Source organism: Colossoma macropomum, unplaced genomic scaffold, assembly GCF_904425465.1.
Source record: "Colossoma macropomum unplaced genomic scaffold, Colossoma_macropomum, whole genome shotgun sequence".
Lineage (NCBI taxonomy): Eukaryota > Metazoa > Chordata > Actinopteri > Characiformes > Serrasalmidae > Colossoma > Colossoma macropomum.
In genome coordinates this window covers 15,479,140-15,500,212 of record NW_023494796.1, presented here as the reverse complement: position 1 = coordinate 15,500,212, position 21,073 = coordinate 15,479,140, and the positions used below count along the sequence as shown (strand labels likewise).

The 21,073-nt window shown below is 40.9% G+C and overlaps 1 protein-coding gene across 1 annotated transcript in view; it reads left to right on the top strand.

The window, feature by feature from the left end:
* ndst3 (N-deacetylase/N-sulfotransferase (heparan glucosaminyl) 3) overlaps window positions 1–21,073 on the top strand; it is a 193,987-nt gene that overhangs the window by 71,095 nt on the left and 101,819 nt on the right. The window contains exon 4 of the mRNA XM_036582931.1: window positions 9,742–11,021. Coding sequence (XP_036438824.1) covers window positions 10,035–11,021 — 987 coding nt within the window. The 5' untranslated portion in view covers window positions 9,742–10,034. The remainder of the gene's footprint in view (window positions 1–9,741; window positions 11,022–21,073) is intronic.

Below are 21,073 nucleotides of genomic sequence, written 5' to 3'. Positions count from 1 at the left end.
TGTTAGATAAGAGCTGGAACTAGAACTCCAGGACCACCCACAATCCTGGACCAGCAAGACCAGCATGGTGGAGCTACACCAGTGGTGCCCAATCCTAGTTCTGAAGATCTACTATTCTGCATAGTTTAGCCACAACCCTTATCTAGCACACTTGATCCAGTGAAGGTCTTCAGGGTCATCTGAATTTTTGAGCCAGGTTTTTTAGACCTGAACTCTCCAGGGTGATACATCTCTCTGTATAACAGGTAGATATTGAGTTGCTTGAGCTACAGATAATGTCTGTATATTGATATTGAGTACGACTGAGTCATGTCAGGATTACTTTTCCAAAATAGAATAAATCTTACAGCTGTGATTACCAGTGGTAATGAATATGATTACCTGATACATGCAGTCATTTTCAAATTCTATACTAGCAAAGTATCACTGTGATCTTCAAGAATAAAGTGTTGAACAAAAATTATTCATCAGTTTTCTCTTAGATCATTCACTGCTCCTATGAGCATCTAAGGTTTTTTTTTTCAGATATTTCATAAATGCTATTATACAACATCTTCCAATGTCCAACTCAAGAGTGGTGCATTAGACATAGGTATTACAAATGGAGCAATCAAGGTTATCTTTTCATATGCAGTATTACCTTGGCATTCTGAAAAGTATGAGGAGAGAAATACCTCAGAATCTACAGTGTGAGAGTTTTCAGTTATGGTATCTTAAATATAAAGCTTCCTAAATGATGGCTTGGGGAAACAGTTCTAGGACAAACCTTGAATTGGTACAGAACCTTTTACATGGTTCAAGGTTCTGTAGCACTTGCGTATCTCGTTTAAATAAAATATTCTTTGAAAAAGCATCCATTCATGTTTTTGGCACCCATTTTTAAAAGTGTACAGAAGACATTTTTCATGGCTGGCCTATTAGGAAGTTCTGCTTTGACTGCTGGACAAATTTTAGTTTAGGGGTAAGGTTAGATTTAAGTCATGTACCATGACGTTAGCAAAAACTATGGTCACAGATTAAAAAGTGTTTCGTATATTCATTAGGTAGCGTTAGCTAAGTTGCTAAGTCTGGTGAGGCACCAGATTAGTTCTTCTAGCTAACAGCTGTAGCCATCCATTATTTTTACAATTGTTGTTGGTAACTTAGCTGACACTAGTGCTTGTCTACATAATGTTACGGCTGTGCTAGACTAGCTGATGTTACAGCTGTAATGTTACAGTGGTGTTTTTCCATAGTTGACCCACCCGTGTTTACTTCATTATGACCAGTGGCAGTGAACCTGAAAGATGGCATGTTAAAAGGTGTTGTTCTTTCAAAAACTGTGAAAGGAAAGTGGAATAGGGTGGAGACGGGGTGGTGGGGCTTGCCACAGGAAGCCAAAAGTGGTGGTAGAAGTTTACACGAAGCAAAACAAGAAGAAAGATGAGTTTCAGGCCTGGTCTTTCTCCCAGACTTCAGTTATTTCATAACTCCATTCATAGTTCATAATTATTTCTTTGTCACTTTTCTTGGTCGACCAATTAGGAGGTTCTAGCTCCTAAGGGCTTTGATATAACAGAGCTATAGTAGTAATTTCCTCATTAAAAAACAAACAACACTTCAACCAAGGGGTCATTAGCCAAGCTAACACCACCTACTGATATACACACATACACAGCCAGGACTGTTTGACTTTTGTAGCGTAATTGAACGCAATCATAGCTAAAGACGCTCTGTGCTTAGTAATTATTCTGCTTTCTGCTAAATTAAATTGGAACAATATTGATATGAATGCAGCTGCTGTTTGGTTTCCTCTGTGGGAAGTTCACTGTAGAGTTTTTGAAGGCACGTGGGGGCACACGAGGGCATCCAAAAATTTGTCTTCCTAAATCGATCTATCATTACCACGCGCACACTCACTTAAACAGAATATTTTAGAAGCTGACCTCTGTGGCCAAACAGAGGAACGTGGGAGCTATAAGATTTTACCAGCGTTTAACCCTCTTTGCGTGTCTATGTGAATGTGTGTGTGTGTGTGTGTGTGTGTAAGGTCATAGTAGCTTGTGGTGCCTCAGGCAAGGCAGTTAGCATGCAGCTCAGAGTCCGGCAGAGTCTTACTGGAGGAAAAAAAGGCTGCACACATAGACGCTATCTCCCTCTCACATTCACCAACAGCAGGCCGCATTCATTCATGATACAGTCTGCACAGACACCAGCCTCGCACTCATCTTCTTACTCATGCAGACATGAACACACAGGTATTTGACTCACTGACCTACATGGGCTTTTCGTCCACTGCATATGTGTGTGTGTGTGTGTGTGCATGTGTGTTTTCAGTAATACATGAAAATACATGTTAAATTGGTTATCACAAATACGACATATTTGGTATTAATATGGGCTGTATTTTTGCAAATGGAGATGTTTGTTGCCAACAAACACCTTCAGCATTTATTGCTATTAATGGGAAAAAATTCTGCATATATCATGGCTGTCATACGAAAAACTACATTAATGGACATGATGTGATGAGCAAATTTGGACCATTTCTGTTGTTTGTTTATCATTAAATATTTGGTTTTGAATTATGTGCAAAAAAGGGAAACCAGTTTTACAGTGTTACTTGGCAATGAATATTTATACCAGTGGCAAACCACAACAAGAGTTAAGCCTTCAGTTTGGGCCACAAATGTTAAAACACCTCCACGATAACGCTAATTTCTGCTAACACCCCTAGGAGATTCTAGTAGTATGTTAGTGCTAATGGTGAGTCACATAAACATTTTTTGGCTGTTTTTGATTCAACACAGACGTCTGAAGCTTGCAGACAATAACATATATTTTATCATGTAATAGCTTTACAGTGAGTCTTTCAGTAAAGAGACCTGGCACAGAGCTGCTGCTGCTGTTTCCCATTTCTAACATCTTATTATAATGCATTGCTAAGGCTATGGTTTGTATTTATGATCACTGGATGTAGCTCAAACTTCCAGAAGACCTACAGTGACCTTTTTTCCACAAAATTGGTCCCATCCACTGTAAACCAAAACATGATTGGTTGACTGTCAGTTCGTAATTATGTTGGTAGTTAATCTAACATGTTAGGCCTTCAGTTCAGCTCCTGAAGTCCTAACCAATAGCGGAGCATGCTTGACTGTATCTACCTAGACATCACAGAGAAAATCCTGATTGGACAGTTTTCTGTTGAGTGTTTTAAAAATGTAATCCTTTTGTTTCCAAACAAAATTTACCAATAAAACAAGATTATTACAATGTTGCAAAGTATATTAAATGAATATTACAATAAGCATGACAGTTGTATTGAATAAAAATAGACTAAAACTTACAGACTTGTATTTTTATTTTACAGAAATCATTAGGCCTTAGAATGCCCTGAGGGTTCCCCTCTGGTTCATACAGTCCTATGCAAAAGTTTGGGTGCCCCTTGTCAAAAATACATAAAAAAGTACAGATTTTGTTGTTTTGTGTTTTTTTTTGTGAAAAGAACACAATTCATTGACTTCTGCATGTTTTGTTGTGCAACTACTGTCTATTTGCTGAATTTACTGGAAACATTCTGGAAAAATCTTTGCAAAAGTTATGGCACATTTTATTATTTTTTTCCAATGTTAAACTTGCATTGTGCTTTAAAATGTGCAGAAAAGTGCCATATTTATGTTTGTATGTGTGTTCTCTATAAAGGATTTTCACTTACAAAATCAACAAAACATGTAATTTGACGCCGGGTGTTCAAACTTTTGCATACGACTGTACATGTTATTGAAAAACAGAAAACAGTATACCTCTTTACCTCTGAAATAATCTTTTCAGGAAAAGCAAAAAAGTTCTTAACTTTAATATATTTTAAGACAAAGACATGTTATTTCGAATCATTTTTATCAGTCTATTTGTCATGAAAAGTTTAGACCATCTAAAGGCCTGCTGGTGTTTTAAAATGGTGTGAAGAAATAAGAAAAGCTGATGGTGACAATATAGCCTGGTCAAAACTTCCCCAGCTCTGTTTGCTTTGTTTGAGCCATCAGCCAATGAAAATGCTGATGCCCCATATAGCATCTATAATGAAATTTGTGCTGCGGAGTGAAGAGTGAAGATAGAGAGTCTGTGTTTTGAATGTAGTAAGTAAGAGAGAGGGTCATTGTTGGTCCGATTAAAACTAAACTGTTGACCGGAGTGCGACACAATGGCTCTACAGACAGCTGAGGAGCCTCCATTAGAATAACAAATGCGTGAGAGGCTCCCCCTGTCACACTCGCATAATACACACTCCTCGCACTCTTCCTCGCTCGCTCCTGCTCCCCCTCTCTCTCTTTGTAAAGTCTTTAGGTCCGAAAACAATAGGTAGTAAATAATCAAATTAAACGCATGTTTTAGCAGAGAGATGCTGGAAACCTTCCGCTCCATTAGCTGCTATAGAAAGGATGGAGGAGAGAGAGGCAGAGGGAAAGGGGAGGAGGTTTTGCAGAGGAGGAGTGAGAGAGAGAGCACGAGAGGGATGCAGAAGAGAAGGACAGAGGGAGAGAAAGAGAGAGATGCAGAGAGATAGAGAGAGATAGAGAGAGCGCGGGAAGGTTTGTAGAACTGAACGCTTGCCAGACCAACATTTGGCTCAAATGAGGCAGTGCTAATGGAGGCTATGCACAGTATCTAAGAACCGAGTGTGTGTCCATGCCTGTTTGTGTGTGTGTGTGTGTGTTTGTGAGAGAGAGAGAGAGTAATCCAGTTTGCACTGTATCAGTGATGAAGTTCCAGATAAAGACCACCAAAACATCAGCACGACTTCCTCAGCTCTAAATAACTGTTTTGCTGTTCCAACTGTTGTGTATTTAGTTCAACTGTTGCATGTCCATGTTCACTGGTGTGTTTAGAGTGCACCACTACAAGCACAGTTGCTTGAAAATAAAGTAATTTGTCAGAATTGTACTTCATCGCTGACATTTACAGGTCATTTTCAAATGTTCCTTTTTTTTACCTTCTCTCACCTGACGCCTCTACAGTAACATATTCAGCCTTGATCTAAATTCTACCTTGAATTCAAATCTACCAATTCAAATCTCAGCAGAAATTGAGAGCTACAGTGGAACCCGACGTGGTCTTCTGCTGTTGTAGCCCATCCACCTCAAGGTTCAACATGTTGTGCAGTCTGAGATGCTTTTCTGCTCACCACAGTTGTACAGAGTGGTTATCTGAGTTAGTGTAGCCTTTCTGTCAGCTCGAACCAGTCTAGCCATTCTCTGTTGACCTCTCTCATCAACAAGGCATTTCCATCTGCAGAACTGCTGCTCACTGGATGTTTTTTCTTTTTTGAAAGATTCTGAGTGAACTCTAGAAACTGTTGTGTGTGGGTGTCTAGATAATCTACTGGGCGATCCAAATAAAGTGGGACTGAAACTGCTCTTATGGACTGGTTTTCAACCAGTTCATAACAAAAAAATGAGAAAGCTAGCTGGATCCCTGACGACATTAGCCTGAAATGTCAGCTGCCAAAGAAAAGTAAAAGGCCCCAGCTATCCATGTTGGAAAGCTTTTTAAATGAGACCAAGCACCTGCATGCTGGTGTGTCCCACTAGCAAAACAAGTGAATGCTTCATCTCCCAGTTTCGCCTGCTACAATCTCATGGCAGGACAAATCAGATAGTCCAGAGGGTCATAACACTGCCAACTGTTCTAATTTAATTTTGTGTAAGGACCAGTATTGCACATAAGTTGCCACATCCAAAGTTTGTTGTAAAAGGCTGCATATTCAATAGTTTGGGTGGCACACAATGTGATCAACCTGTACATAGTGTTGAAATTACTTTAATGTAGAAAAAAAAGAACACCCAAGTATATGTGATGAACTTTTTACTTTAATATACATGATCCTATTTAAATATTAATACTTTCTGAGTTTCACTCAATTATATATTTAACTCCATACTTCCACTTTTAATGAATTAAGATTTTGACACTGTACCCATCACTTAAGCTGGCAGTAAATATTAAACAATGAAATAACTAAACAAAAAAACTACCGCTGTTTGAAATCTACCTAAAACTGAATCCAGTGTCCACTTAGCACTGCTAGAAGCCCACTCTGTGCAGTCAGTCAATTAAGGGGAGGTCTCAGAGCGAATGACATGGCGATTAAAACCATTCACAGACAGGGAGCGGTTCTCAGCACGAATTATTCTGTACACTTAAAAAAAGATGGGTCTTCAAGGGTTCTTAGTAAAGGGAATAGTTCTGTTTGGAACCATCAGCTCTATATGGAAACATTTCATGCTTAAGTGGTTCTTGGTATGGTGAAATGGTTCTTTAGATTGATGGCGAATGTGTTTTATATGGTTCTACATTAACATTTGAAAACGATATCAATATATACAACCATTTTCAAAAAGGTTCTATATAGAACCATATACAACATATTCTCCATCAATCTGAAGAACCATTTCACCATGCAAAGAATGCTTTAAGCATGAAATGGTTCTAGTTAATACTGTAGTCAAATGTATTCATCCCTGCTCCGCCCATTTGGTCTCTTGAGAACTTTTTTTTCCTAACCACCGTCCCTTAGGGGCTCCATACTTCTTCACTCTCTGTAATTTACTGTATATCGACAATGATCCTGATTGATGTGTCAGAAATCGTTTCGGTTTGAAATATCGAAAATTCGATTAAACCGCAGGAACCGGCAGTGGTGTCAGTCACCAGCGGAGCATCGATCTCATCACATTTCATCTCTCTTTCTCTCCCTCCCTTCCTGTCTCTTTTTCTTCTCTCTCTCTCTCTCTCGCACGTAAGTGAGCGAAAGCGAAAGGGAACGGGCAGCAGAGTCTCCCTCCTGCTTTTCTTAATCCGTGGCCGCAGCGAGAGAGAGAGAGAGAGATAGAGAGAGGGAGGGAGGGAGGGAGGAGGAGAATAGTGAATAGCTCCCCGCATCATTCCAGATGGCTGCCTTTGAATCAGCAGCGGGCAGGGATGGGAGCAGGCTCGCCGCTTCAGCCACTTGAATCGCCTTCGCTCTGAGCCCGCTGCTCCGGGGAGAGAGAGAGAGGCAGGCCAGGCGCGGAGGTCTCCCCGGCCGGAAGCGCTTCACACACGGCTTGGGGTAAGTGCGCGTGCCGCGGGGCTGCTAACGCTCCGCCCGGAGCGCATCACTTCTCCCTCCGTTTAGCTCCGCCGTGTAACTTTGCGGGAGGCTCGAGGGCTCGAGGGCTCGGCTCCGGCGCTGTGTTTCTGTTTGAATCCCCCTTCTTTCCTCTTTTTTCCTGTCCGCTGTAAAAAGGCACGAGAGGTGCGATGTTCTGGAATGTCATGCTGCTCTCGCGGAAAAAAAGATGCTCGCGCTCCAATTCAAAGCCGCTGTTCTTTAACGGTCGTGACGGATTTTGACGGTTTTATGCGTTTTCAAATCGCAGTTTTCGGTCTGTTCAAAGGACGCGGAGCGGCTGTGACTGCGCGAGCGGTCCATTGGCCGCGATAGTTTGAGAAACACGCCTATCGGTCGACCTTATAGGCTGACAGACGCTCAGGGCGCCATTTCTCAGTCAAAAAGTGCCGTGTCTGAGGAAAACACCGAACGAAAGAGTCTCCGCGTTCAGTCGGAGGAGCGACATGACCGACTTTCTCTCTCAGCCGTACCTCAGCGCTGCGGAACGGAGCCGCCGCTCAGTCGGTCAGTCAGAGAAACTTTTCTCTCCACAGTTGGTCCCTCGGCTCAGACCCGGCATTGTTTTCTCTTTTCGAGCTCCAGAAACGGCTCTGTGGGGATTTTGTTCGGAGCCGAAAGCCCTCCGTGACTGACATCCTTTAAGTGGCGATTAATAAAAGTTCATTTAGCCTACAGCTTCGTAGGAGGGCAGCGTTCATCTCTCTGACAGGCTAGTGATGGGGAGTCGATTCCTAAAGAGTCGATTCTTTGACTCCAGCACGTCTCAGTGACTCAGAGAATCGAAATGCTGGGAGTCGACTCTAAGTGTTTTTTCATTGCAATTGGCTCAAATGACATTTGTTGAAAGATTAATTAGCTGTAATCATTTGTCAGAACTATTTGATATTACTTGATATGATTTACGAATTGTCCTCGTGTGACTGTAATCTGTAGCTGCTCAGAAAAAATGGGTAAACTACGTTTAAGGTGGTTTAACATCTGTTTTATTCCTTTATCAGCGCGGTCTTGGTCTTACATTAAGTAGAGCCGAAGAGTCGACTCCATCGATTCCAGCGGCAGGAGTCGAGAGTCGGACTCGTGCATCACTTTGACAGGATTCTGCTAGGCGCCGCCTCGCGGGAGAAAGACGGTCGGTGGCGCGCGCGCTGCAGCTCTAGGTACACGCCAGTAACGATTTGGAGAAGAAAACAACAAAGACGAAAAAAGACAGTAGCTAATGTGTGTCAGAGCAAAGGGTAGGAAAGAAAGAAAGATGAGAGAGAGGAGGGGAAAGGATGGGAGACAGAAAAAGACAGGAAATAGAGTGAAATATGGGAAAAGGAGAAAGATAAAAAGGACGGAAAGAGACTAGAATCAAACAGGAAGATAAGAGGGATGGGAAACAACGAAACAAAGATGGGAACGACAAAGGAAGATGCCCTATTAAAAATAAAGGTTCCTAAATGGTTTCTGCCTGGCCACATGGTTCTAGTAAAAAAAATAATGAACTTTAATCAGCATAGAACCTTTACATTACGAGGAGGTTTTTAAAACTGAAGTCTCGTTTACAAAAGAAACATCCATTGAAAGGTTATTTAGGGAACCGAAAGGGGTTCTTTTGTGTCGCTGCGCCCTTTGTTTAAAAGTGTGGGAAAGGGAAGAGCAACAGTGTGAAAGACGGGAAGAGAAAGATGGGAAACGGAAGAGAAATTTGGACAGAAGAAGGTGGGAAACAGGGAAAAAGAGAAGCAAAAAGGGAAAAAATGGAAAGTAAAACATAGAAATGTGGAAAAGACAGAAAGAAAACCTGGTGAAAAATGCACAACCTTTGGTTGGTGTGCGGTATTCCGAAGTCCATGTTGCTGGACATTGAACCAAAGTCAAAAACCTTTCGAGGTCTATTGAATGTGAGATGGTCAAGTTGTATAATGTAACATGCTTCAGAATAACATAAGTGGTAAGACATATACAAAAATAAGTGAGAGAACAGTGTTTGTATGGTGTAGATTGTAGCCTAAATGCATACGTTATAGGTTTATGAATTCTGTGCAGTTCACACAGAAACCTTGGAGTTGTCCACGTATGGCAGTACTCGCTCCTTGTCCACGGGTAAGAGATTGTTTATGTGTCTGGGGAAAAGAAAATAATATTAAAGTGTCTGTAGTCTGTGGATCCCAACTCATTTTGGTTTCATACAAACGCTTACTTGCTGTGGGGTTGTTCAGTGAATAAATATTGCCTTGAGATATTGTTTTTGTGGAGTTGATATAGCCGTGTGGGTGTGTGTGGGTGTGCGTTTGTGTAATGGTCTCCTCTCCGTCAGAGCCACCTTGGGGCTCTTATTGGCTTGCCCCCCCCTGCACTTCCTATTTATGTCCGACCAATCGTGTGGCCCCTCGGGAAGTGTTGGCCACAGCTGGTGAAGTGTTGATTGAAAACAACCCGAAGGCTGATGGCTCAGTTTGTCCCTCAAGAGCACCCTTACCCTCCCTTGATGAGCACCCGAGGGGCAGAGAAACTCATGCACATATTCACACAGACACAGATCTTCAATGGTAATGGGTACAAAGTCTGACAAGAGACTTGTCTTTGTTTTTTTCCTCTTCTCACAGGTTGGAGGCAGTTTCCGTTGGAATTTCAGGACCATGGATGGAGCTCCATCCTGCTCGGAATTGTGAAGATCAAGCACATTTTGGCACTTTCTTGTCCTCTTTTTCAGTGAAAATAATAGAAAAACTCTGAGCATATAGACAGGCTTCTTCCTTTAATGCAAAAGCAGGACTGTTAGCCCGCACAGTGCGATGGTCACATGACTGCAGCATGACCACCAGTCAGCCAATCCACTGCTTCAGCTTGGCTTAGTGACCAATCAGAGACCCCTTTCCACACATGTGCGGCATTTGCCATGAATCTGGCCGTGAAGCTGCGGAGGAACCTGAGGAGGCTGGTTATCCTTCTCGCCACCTTCTGCATGGTCAGTGTCATCATCTCCGCCTACTATCTCTACGCAGGCTCTGCCCAGGAGCTGGACCTGGCGGACCGTGGCATCGGCTCAGATTGCGATGACCTACGGGCGCTCCCTTTTCGGCAAGTCGAGCCACGGACGCCTAAGCCCATGGACCCATCGAGGAAAGACCCCGTGGTTCTGGTGTTTGTGGAGAGCCAGTACTCCCAGCTGGGGCAGGACATCATCGCCATTCTGGAATCTAACCAGTTCCGCTACCACGCTGAGATTGCCCCATGGAAGGGTGACATTCCACCGCTGACCCACAAGGGCCGTGGTCGCTACGCGCTGGTCATCTACGAGAACGTGCTTAAGTATGCTGGGATGGATGCATGGAACCGGGACTTGCTGGACAAGTACTGCGTGGAGTACAGTGTGGGTGTCATCGCCTTCCACCGTGCTAGTGAGAACTCCCAGCCCGCCTTGCACCTCAAGGGCTTTCCGCTTATGCTGCGGACCAACGTAGCACTGCGCGATTGTTGTGTCAACCCTCGCTCACCCCTGCTCTATGTCACAAGAGCAGAGGTGGACCGCGGACAACTTCCAGGGGAAGACTGGACCGTGTTCCAGTCAAACCACTCAACATATGAGCCGGTACTGCTGGCTAAGCCACGGCCTAACTCAGACAATGCTAACAAGCAGAATCAGGCAGGGCTGCATGGGGTCCAGGCTACAGTGGTGCAGGACTTGGGACTCTATGACGGGGTGCAGAGGGTGTTATTCGGGCAAGGCCTGGGCTACTGGCTGCATAGACTCATACTGGTGGACGCCATTGCATACCTCACAGGCAGGAAACTGTCACGGTCGCTGGAGCGCTACATCCTGGTGGACATTGACGATATCTTTGTTGGGAAGAAAGGCACGAGGATGAACGTGGACGATGTGAAGGTACGGGCAAGTTTTAGTGCTTGTGTGTTTATTTTATTGTTTTCATCCATCAGTGTTCTCTTACTGCAGTACCCATTGTGCATTATGCAAATATCCACCCCCCTCTCCTCAGCCAACAGCTATAGAGAAATTTGCTGATGTACAGCTTAGTAGGGGCTAATTAATAACGTTACCTGTCTTACTGCTACTGCATGGAGGCCTTCAAGTGTTCTCCCCAAAGTCGTTTTCTTTTTTCAAAAGTTCTTCCCACCGTCAAGATACATCATCAGTTTTGGTGGTCTTTAAATCAGAAAACACGCAAGACTGTGGCACCACTGTAGGAAGCATGTAGGCGTGTTTACAGCAGATGAAGCAATGGTTACAACTGTAATTTTGGCCAGAGTGCCCCTTTAAATAATAATATACAATATAATATATGAACCACTACACTCACAGAAAAAAAGGTATGAGACTGTCACCAAGGCAGTACCCCTCTTGTCACTGGGGTGGTACCCTCAAGGGTATATCTCAGTACGTTTAGTCAGGGAACATAATTTTACCATAATCCATTGCCGTTATATTTTCTGAGTTGTACTGACTCCACACACCCCGTCTCATCTCCAGGCTTTTTGCTTTACTGTTCTGTTTCAAAACAATAGGCTATGAAAAGGTACCAATATGTACTTTTCACCTGTGACAAACTTATTTAAGGTACACAGTTGGACCTTAAAACCACTGTTGTACCTTTGAGGGAACATGTACATTGTTTGCACCTTGAATGAAAAATGTACGTGCATAGTTCCTTTATTTCTAACAGAGTAGGATAGTTAACTTAAGCTTATACAATAGAGACACAAAGTGAAGGCAGTTATTTTCAGCAGTCAGCAGTAAAATATACCCAGTTTGGGTTCTTATTTTAGAGCATTTGGTTTTGGAAGTCTGTAGCAAGTTACCAAAACTTGACTCACACCGAGTGTCAATTAAACACATTTTAGCTTTCACTGGTGGCACCATGGAATTTTGGAGGCCAAAAAAGATGTTTTCCAGTGAAGAGTCTTGCACACTAACCACCCGTTCACAGCAAGAATATCTCTGACTGATGAGAGCTGATGTTATCACAGTAGAACAGCAGTATTGTGTGTTAATATAACTTTCAATGCTAAAGTTCCTTACATTCAGTCCATCAGCGCCCTTCTGACGCATTCTCTCTGAATCAGAGATTCAGCAGCGTACAAACCCAAAAAAACGTACTTCTGTCATCATCATACCAAGCATTGTCACACGCCAGGGCTTCCACATAAGGACACAGGACATATTTACATGTCCTGGTATGTCAAAGATATTGAATGCACAATTTACAATGTAACCCTAGCAGACTATTGATTGTTCTCAGTCTCACAATTTAATTAGTGTGTAAGGCTAAAGAGCTTGTGGTTTACGGCCCTGGACTTAATATCCACAAAATTCCCTTTGTGGGTGTTTTATTATCCTCTGTATTTATCCTCCAATATTAAAGAGCAGCTCCACCAATTTTCAAAATTTCTTTGTTTCAACTGTTGAGATGTTTAAAAAAGTCGTTCAAAGTGGTTTGATTTGATTTAAATTGTAGTAAAACATACTGACTTGGATTTCTGAACAGTGGTGGTGATAGGAACCAGGGGTTGTGATGCCTGAACACAAAAATAGCCATTTTATTGACTAACCAATATGACCAGTGAACCTATGTGTGCTTTTTATTATACTGATAGTATTAAATTATATTAATAATTAATATAAATATTAACCACTTGTACCTCTCCACCATAAATAGATTTGAAAGAGTGTGTTTTAGACAGGGGTGGAACAGAATTCATTATTTGGTTTGGTGCTGGCTCGATTTGATTTGTTTCAATGTGGCAAATAAGGACTGGCCTAAAATGCGCCACTGAAAAAATTGTTGAAGTACAATATTTCAAACAAAAGCTGTGCTTTACAGTGTCCCGATCTGATGCTCTTGCAACAAGCTAATGTGATAGCTCCAAACTAAGCTGCGCTAGCATTCTTGACATAATACAGTGATTTGATGTAATACAATATGATATGTTTTAATGTTACATTTCTAGTTATAGGTCAGAAACTTATCTGAAAACTATTGTAAATCAGTGTCTCAGACATCAGGCAGCTTCGTTTACATCTTTTTTACATTTTTAGTGGAATTCCTTTTTAAGAGGTACCGCATATCATCTTTTGCATAACATAATTTCAGTGGTATTGCATCAAACTACAAAATGGTATTGTGACATTCCTACTACATACTTAGATCGGTTTAAAAACGCTTGACTCCCTGCTACTACTTGTGTTTGTTCTGATTGTTTTTGTGCATTTAAGGGAGATTATGCAAGGGAGTTGTGTGTGTGTGTTTCCCTGAATTGGAGTGGGTGTTTGAGTTGGCCTGACTGAGTATAAAGAGGCTATTTAGGGGAACAAGAGTAGTTAAATGGTGTTCAGTCACTCTTTCACGCACTCGTTCATTCTCTCGTTTCCCACGTTTACCCCCCTCCATGAGCCTCTTCAGCAGATTGAAAGGTCGCACTCGCTCTATTGTGTGATGACTTCATGACTTGTGGAGCCTTGCTCTGTGTGTGTGTGTGTGTGTGTGTGTGTGTGTGTGTATGTGTGTGTGTTTTAAGAGAATATTGAATTTGGTAGAGATTTAATGTAGCCTATGTTTTCATTCACCCTCTTCATTCACCCATCATCCTATTCATTCAGCTGTAAACTAGAGCTGCACAGTATCATTTGTTAACATGATATTGGCCTTTACAATACTGTTATTGCAGAAGGCTGCAGTATGCAAATAAGTACATCTTTTTTCGGTGTGCTGTGAACTTCCTGACCAATCACAGCTCGCAATGAGTGTTTGTGTCAAGGGCCAACAAAAGTATATTATTTTTGATTAAAATAATACAGGCTAGTCTTTTAGGCTTGAGCCGATTGATTATAATATCAACTGAAGGTGGGCAATATGGTACTATTTTACTATTAGTGTGATGAAGTTTGTTATCGTGATAAACAATACGCTTTACTGAATATACAGGGAACCTTGGCCTTACTTAAACAAGTTTAATTTAAAAGAGAGCATAATTCATTAAAGAGAGCATGTTTTTAATAAAAAACATTGTGCCCAGAGTTATTCCAAACATTTCATTGCTAGTGCATTGTGTCTGTATGTCGAAGTATTGAGATATGTATCATGTATCATGAAATGTATCAAGATATGATATTTTTGCCATATTGCCAACCCCATTGTCAACCAACAGTTGTTTTTGATGATTGCCTCCTTTACGAACCATGAACAGGATTTAAAAGAATTTCATGTTGTGATTACCCAAAAACTACCAAACCATACTAAGAACTACCAAACTACATAGCAAGAACTATCAAACCAACCAAAAACTACCAAACCATACCCAGACAACCAAACAATGCCAAAAACTAAAAAAAAATACCAGGAACTACCAAACCATATAAAGAACTACCAAATCATACCAAGAACTATCAAACCATACCAAAAACTACCAAACCATTCAAAGAACAAACTTAGCTTGCAAGTTTCTGACCAAGCATGTTCATTTTCTCTGGTTCAGGCCCGGCAGGTCGTGTGGTGTTGCCACATAACATGCCATCCTGAATGGTTGACTGGAGAAAGGTAACATGGATATCGATTAAGTAAGAGCAGCCTGCAGTTCGTATTTACAGCTCTTTTTTTTTCCTGTGCGCACCGAAAACACTGCTAGTGGCTGAGTGTGTTTGGCTTGACAGACGTGAATGAAAGGACAAAGGAAAAATGAATTTGTTCTTTTAATGATATCGTTAAAGACCAAAAAAAAAAAGAAGCACTGGAAATGTACGTAAACACAAACACAGCCTGCACCGAGCTCTTTGTCTCTCTTTAGAAAGGAAGAGTGTGAATTCTGTTTGCAGACAGATTGCTCTCCAGATGTTGTACTTACTGCTGAAAGCTTTATAGGAGTTACTGTTTATAGGAGAACACAAGTACCCACTACAAGCAGTCAGGTTTGTTCTTTTCATTCACTTAAGACTACAATGAGAACAAGAAGCAAAGCTTAACTGTACATAATCTCTAACCTTTAGAAGGCTACACTCGTAAAGAAGACGCTTCTTTAAGGGTTCTTTAGTAAAGGCAGTAGTTCTATATAGAACGTTTTTGAAAGTGGTTGCATATAGCACCAAAAAGGGTCCTGCTATTGTAATAATGTCAAGTTTGTGACAATAGAAAAACCCTTTTTTGGTGCTATATAGAACCATATACAACACATTCTCGATCAATCTGAAGAACCATTTCACCATGCAGTGGTTCTTTGAGTGTTAATGGTTCTATTAGAGCCATTGTTTTTACTAAAAAAAAAACTTGAAGAGCCATCTTTTTAAAAGTGTAGAGTTTTTTTGCTATGCAATTGATTTTTTTTTAAATATAATTTTAAAATGCAAATTTGTATTTACATAGTTGGCTACATGATGGGTTTCATTTACATTCGATTTATGTCACATGTTTATTCATTAATTACATAATTTACTCAGATTTATTCAAATCATCATTAAATGTTCTCCTTCTCTACTAACAAATACAAATGTGGAATCAACTGGAAGTTTAGAATCCACACTTTTGACAGAATTTCTTAGCTTGTTTCACTGAGCTAGCTCTAACTCACATATGTCAGGTTCCAGTCCTTGCGGGCCAAAACACTGCAAACTTCAGCACACTGCCTCAATAAACATACCTGATTCAGCTCATCAGCTAATTAACAAGGCCTTCATTAACTGAGTTCAGAGCGTTAGATGAGGGTAAACGCTGATCTCTGCAGTACTGTGGCCCGGAAGGTCCCCAGTTTGACATGCCTGCTCTAACTGATACGTTGCTTGTCTTCTTCCTGGGTATCCACTATCAACAGTTTGTTCTTTTCAGTTCATAAGACTGCAACAGGAACAAGAGGTAAACGTTATATATAATAAAGCAGCTTGGCTTTGGTAGCCATCATCTTTGTCACTGTGAAGCTCGCAAGATGGACAGGGTTTCTGGGACTGCTGTGCAAATGTGTTTAAGCTGCCACAGTGCAATATTAACAGGTTCCTTGCTACATTCTGTAACATGTTATTTTGTGTTAGTTATTTCCTATGCAGGCCCCTCATGGTGTACACAAGTTCTAATACCTTCTATGATATTTTTAAAATATCTTTCTCACTCGTAGCTCATTGAAAAAAGCATGGAAATTCAGTTGAAAGCGTAGACTCTAAGTTTCCAATGGAGAACACGTTTGTGTTGGGATGTAGAAGAGGAGATATTTTATTGTAATTTGAATCGCAATCATGGTCCATTTTACGATGCCATAATACCATTTTACATTAAATAATTACATTTGCATAGTGGAGAAGAATGTAATGTAGAATAATAACTCTGGATCTCTCAGGGTTGGAGGCTGAGCAATCTATCAGTTGGCCGATAATACCGACCGATATTGACAGCTTGTAGTTTTGTGAATATATCGTGAATGATATCGCCGATAGTGTGCCAATAATTAGGCACTTTAACTATGTAACAGCAACACTGGCTGAAATGGTAAATTTGAATGCAAAACACAATCATAGTTAAAAGCAAAACATGGAAACTGGTACATGGTATCAAAAAACAAGAAAACAGTCTCCTATGAAGCGAACTAATGATAAATTAGAAAAATAAGAGGTAATTAACAGAAACCAACATTGTGAAGAACTCCAGGTAACTCCACCCCCTGAGCTACAACCTTTACATTTGTTAAGACTGAGTTTCTGCTGCTGAGTTTAAGAAATGTGACCATTAAGAACAATCAGTCATATTTCACAGTTCACAGCTGACCAATAGAGCCCTGTTTAACTGAAACTAAAATATGAATATGGAACAATCTTGGCTGATATTAGATATTGTAATTTTTAGCCGCTTAAAATGGGCATTGGCCGTAAAATTCATATTCCCAGGCTCTACTAAGGGTTAATGTTATGTATAATAAACCAGCTTGGCATTGCTAGCTATCGGCTTTGTTGTTGCCGAGCTCAGGAGAGTTTCTGAAACTTTGCACTTCTTCCAGCTTACAGTGCACTATTAACAGGATCCTCGATGTGTTGTTTTGTGTTAATTATTTTCTATTAGCTGGACACGGCTCGAGAGTTATTACTGGCTGGGCTCTGTTTTGTGCGTGGGTGCCATTAATTGCTGGTGTGTTTGGTTCCTAATGGTGATGTTGGGAGGGAAAAGGTTACGGCCGAATTCATTACACTGCCCCCCCACACAGATGTCGTTAACTTATGTGCAGTGTCACACTCTGCCTGCGATTGGCCAAGGCTAATTTAGAGTGAATGAGGTGGCTCTACGTGTGTGTGTGTTGGGAGGAAGTGAAGGTTGGGGGTTGGAGCTGGTATTCAGGGAGAGAATTAGTGCCGGTCGTTCTGGAGCTCGGCTGGAAATGTCATCGGAAAATTCCCGGAGGATTGCGGGGAGAGAGGAGAGAGAGAGCTTTGATCTGTCAGCCATTGTTTTTAGATTTGCTTAGAGAGAGAGGCCAGTATGTGCTACTGCGAGGCATCCACAGCACAGCTGAGAGAGAGAGAGTGTGTGTGTGTGTGTATGTTTGCTTGCTTGTGCTGAGCCCCATTACTAACCCACTGGAATGAAATGAAAGGTAACAGTTAATCAATGGCGAGCCAATCAATGGAGTGGGAACAGAAAGAGAGAGAGAGAGGGGGGGGGTGGGGGTTAGAAGTAAGAGAGATAGAAATAAAAGGTGAAAGAGAAGATGAAAAAAGAGAAAGAAAGAGGAGTGTGAGAGAGAGAGACGAAGAGTTGGAAATAACAAGAATGAGATGGAGAGAATGAGAGAGAAAAGAGTGGGATTGGCAAAGAGAGAAAGTGGAAAGAGAGAGAGGAAGAGATGGAAAAGGTGCAGAGAAAGAGAGAACAAGAGAGGAGAGGTATAAAGGGACAGGAAAGGGAGAGAAAGTGGAGAAAGGAAGGAGTGCGGGATAAAGAGTAAAAGAAAAGTGGAGAAAGAAAGGAGAGCAAGTTAGAAAGAACTCGAAAGAGATGGAGAGGGTGACATAGAAACAGAGAAACAAAAAAGAAAGAGAAAGAAAAGGAAGAGTACAAGGGGAGGGAAAAAAGAGGGTAAGGGAAGAACAAAGGAGAAGAGAGAGATGTAAGAAACATAGAAATAAAGGGAGAAAGATGGAGTGAAAGAGAGAGAGAAAAATAGGAAGAGATTGAAAAGAATGAGAAAGAAATCAAGAGAACAACATATAGAAAAAGAAAGGGGAGAGTGACAGAGAGAGAAAATGGAAAGAGATTGATGGAGAAAGTGGAGAAATAAAGAGAGGAGAGAAAGCAGTAGAAAGAGGAGTCAAAGAAAGAGAGAGAGAAAGGAAAGGATTGAAAGCTCAAGTAAGTTGGAGAGAATGAGACAAAAAGAAAGAAAGGAGGAGAAATTGGATAGAGATGGAGGGAGAAAGAAAAAGGAGGAGAGAAAGCAGTAGGGAGGGAGGGAGAAAGAAAGAGGGAAGTGAGAGAGAGGAAGAGATGGAAAGATCAAGGAAGTTGAAAAGAATGAGAGAGAAAGAGAAAGAAAGGAGAATGAGAGAGAAGGCCAGATAGAAATAAAGGGAGAAAAAGAGAGAGAAAGCAAGCGGAAGATAGCGTGAAAAGAAAGGGGGAAAGAAAAAAAAAGAGAGTGGTAGAGAAAGATGGAAAGATCAAGGAAGATAGAGAATGAGAGAGAGAGAGAAAGGAAAGTGAGAGAAGGGGAGATAAAATAAAGGGAGAAAAGGGAGAGAGAAAGCGAGGAGGAAAGAAAAAAAGAGAGCGGTAGAGGAAGAGATGGAAAGAACGCGCAAGAGAAAAAGAGATAAGGGAGAGACGTAGAAATAAGAGAAAGGGGAGAAAGAAAGAAAGGAGAGAGCAAGAGTAAAACAAGAAAGAGTGAAAGAGGAGAGGCAGAAACTGAGTTTTAGAGAGAAAGAGGGGAAAAAAAGAAGAGAAAAAGAGGAAGAAGAGACAATGAGAACAAGAGAAGAAGTGGAATTAAACAAAGTGATAGAGAGAGGAAGAGAGACAGAAAGTGGAAGAGAAAGAGAAGGGAGGTGGGAGAGAGAAAGTGGAAAGAGACGAAGAAACTGAAGAGTGAAAGAAAAAGGGAGGAGAGAAAGTAGTACGGAGGGGGAGAGAAAGAGAAGACAGTAAGGAAAAGAGAGAGAGTGTGAAAGAGGAGAGGGAGATAAAGAGAGAGTGAGAGTGCACTTAAGCTTGTAATGTGTGATGCTATTATAATAGTGTTATTGGGATCAGTGACGAGCTCCTGTGTGTAGCTGTGCTGTCTGAGAGAGAGAGAGAGAGAGAGTCTGTGGTATTTCAGCGTGGTGTCTCTCTGTGCTAGGTGTTGTAGATTAGAATGTCACTCTCACTGACTGGTTGCCATATCTCCCATCAGCCCCCGGGACTGGGCGTAGAAGCTGGGGGACGCCGGTGATAAATGAGTCAACACACACACTGAGACGGGATTCACCCTGTGTGTGTGTGTGTGCGTGTATGTTCAGATGAGGGGCTGGATCTCCTCCCCCCCCGAGCAGAGAAGAGGCTAAAACTGCAGCAGCTGCATCACCTGAAACACAGGAGTGTGTGGTTGTGTAACTGTGAGAGTGTAATTAAAGCGATAGTTCAGCAATACAATCAGATTTGCACAGTCTGACATGCTGTGTTCTGTAGGACCGTCTGATTAAAGTTTTTATAATGAAATGGCCATTTAAAAGAGTGCAGTGTTCAAAAGGCATAAGCTGCAGTTTTAGTTATAGGCCTCATTATTTAATATCGTCTTAAGCTTTAAGTGGAGGAGCTTAATAACGTAAATCTGGTGAACTGGCAGTCTGGCAAACTGCAGTCAGTGCTCGAGCCTCCAGACAGAAAATGTGGATGTGTTGTTTTTCTCAGTCAAACATAAATAAATAAATAACAAGCCTGAAGCTTTATTTACAGAACATTTTAATCACTGTTGCAGTATTAGAAAAATCCAAATGAGATACTTTCACTGAATCATTCAGCTCTACGCACTTAAAAAAGAGTTCTTGTAGGGTTCTTTAGTAAAGGCAGTGGTTCTATTTGGAGCCATTAGTTCTGTATAGAAACATTTGTATTTGCATGGTGCAGTGGTTTTTCAAATTGATGGAGAATGTGATGTGTATGGTTCTATTTAGAACCTTTTAGAATATGGTTCTATATAGCACCAAAAAGCGTTCTTCTATTGTTACAGGTTTGACATTGCAACAGTAGCAGAACATTGCTAATGCCTTTTTTCGCCACTTTGGAAAAAAAGGCCATATAGTATGTCATAATATGAGGAAGTTGTTTCTCATAATTATAAATTACTCAATTATAAATAATCTCATAGCAATGACTCAGTCCCTTTAATTATGACTTAGTATCTAATAATTAGGCCTATAGCTTAGTATCTCATAATAATGACTTATTTTCTCAGTAATGAGAAACCTTTTTAATAGTTGTTAGATGCTGAGTCTTTATTATAAGATACTAAGTCGTAATTGCAATAAACTAGGTCATAATTATGAGATAGTAAGTCATAATTATGAGACTGTAAGTCAGCTATGACAAATTAAGTTGCTATTGTGAGATACATTTAAGAGATACCGATTCATAATTATGATGTAGTAAGAATATAGTGAGAAACGTTCTCCAGATGTAATTATTATAAGATAGTATATCATAATTATGAGGTACTACATCATACTTATGAGACTAGGATCTCATAATTATGAGATAAGTCGTGACTTTGAGACACTAGTTCATAATTATGGGATAGAATTTCGTCATCATGAGATTATAAGTCATAGTATCTTTTTATGAAATACGAAGTCATTATGAAATACTAAGAAGTACTTATAAGATACTAAGTCATAATTAAGATATTATTATAAGATAGCAAGTCATAGTTATGAGATGTTAAGTTGTAATTATGGGAAACGTTCTCATTATAATGACT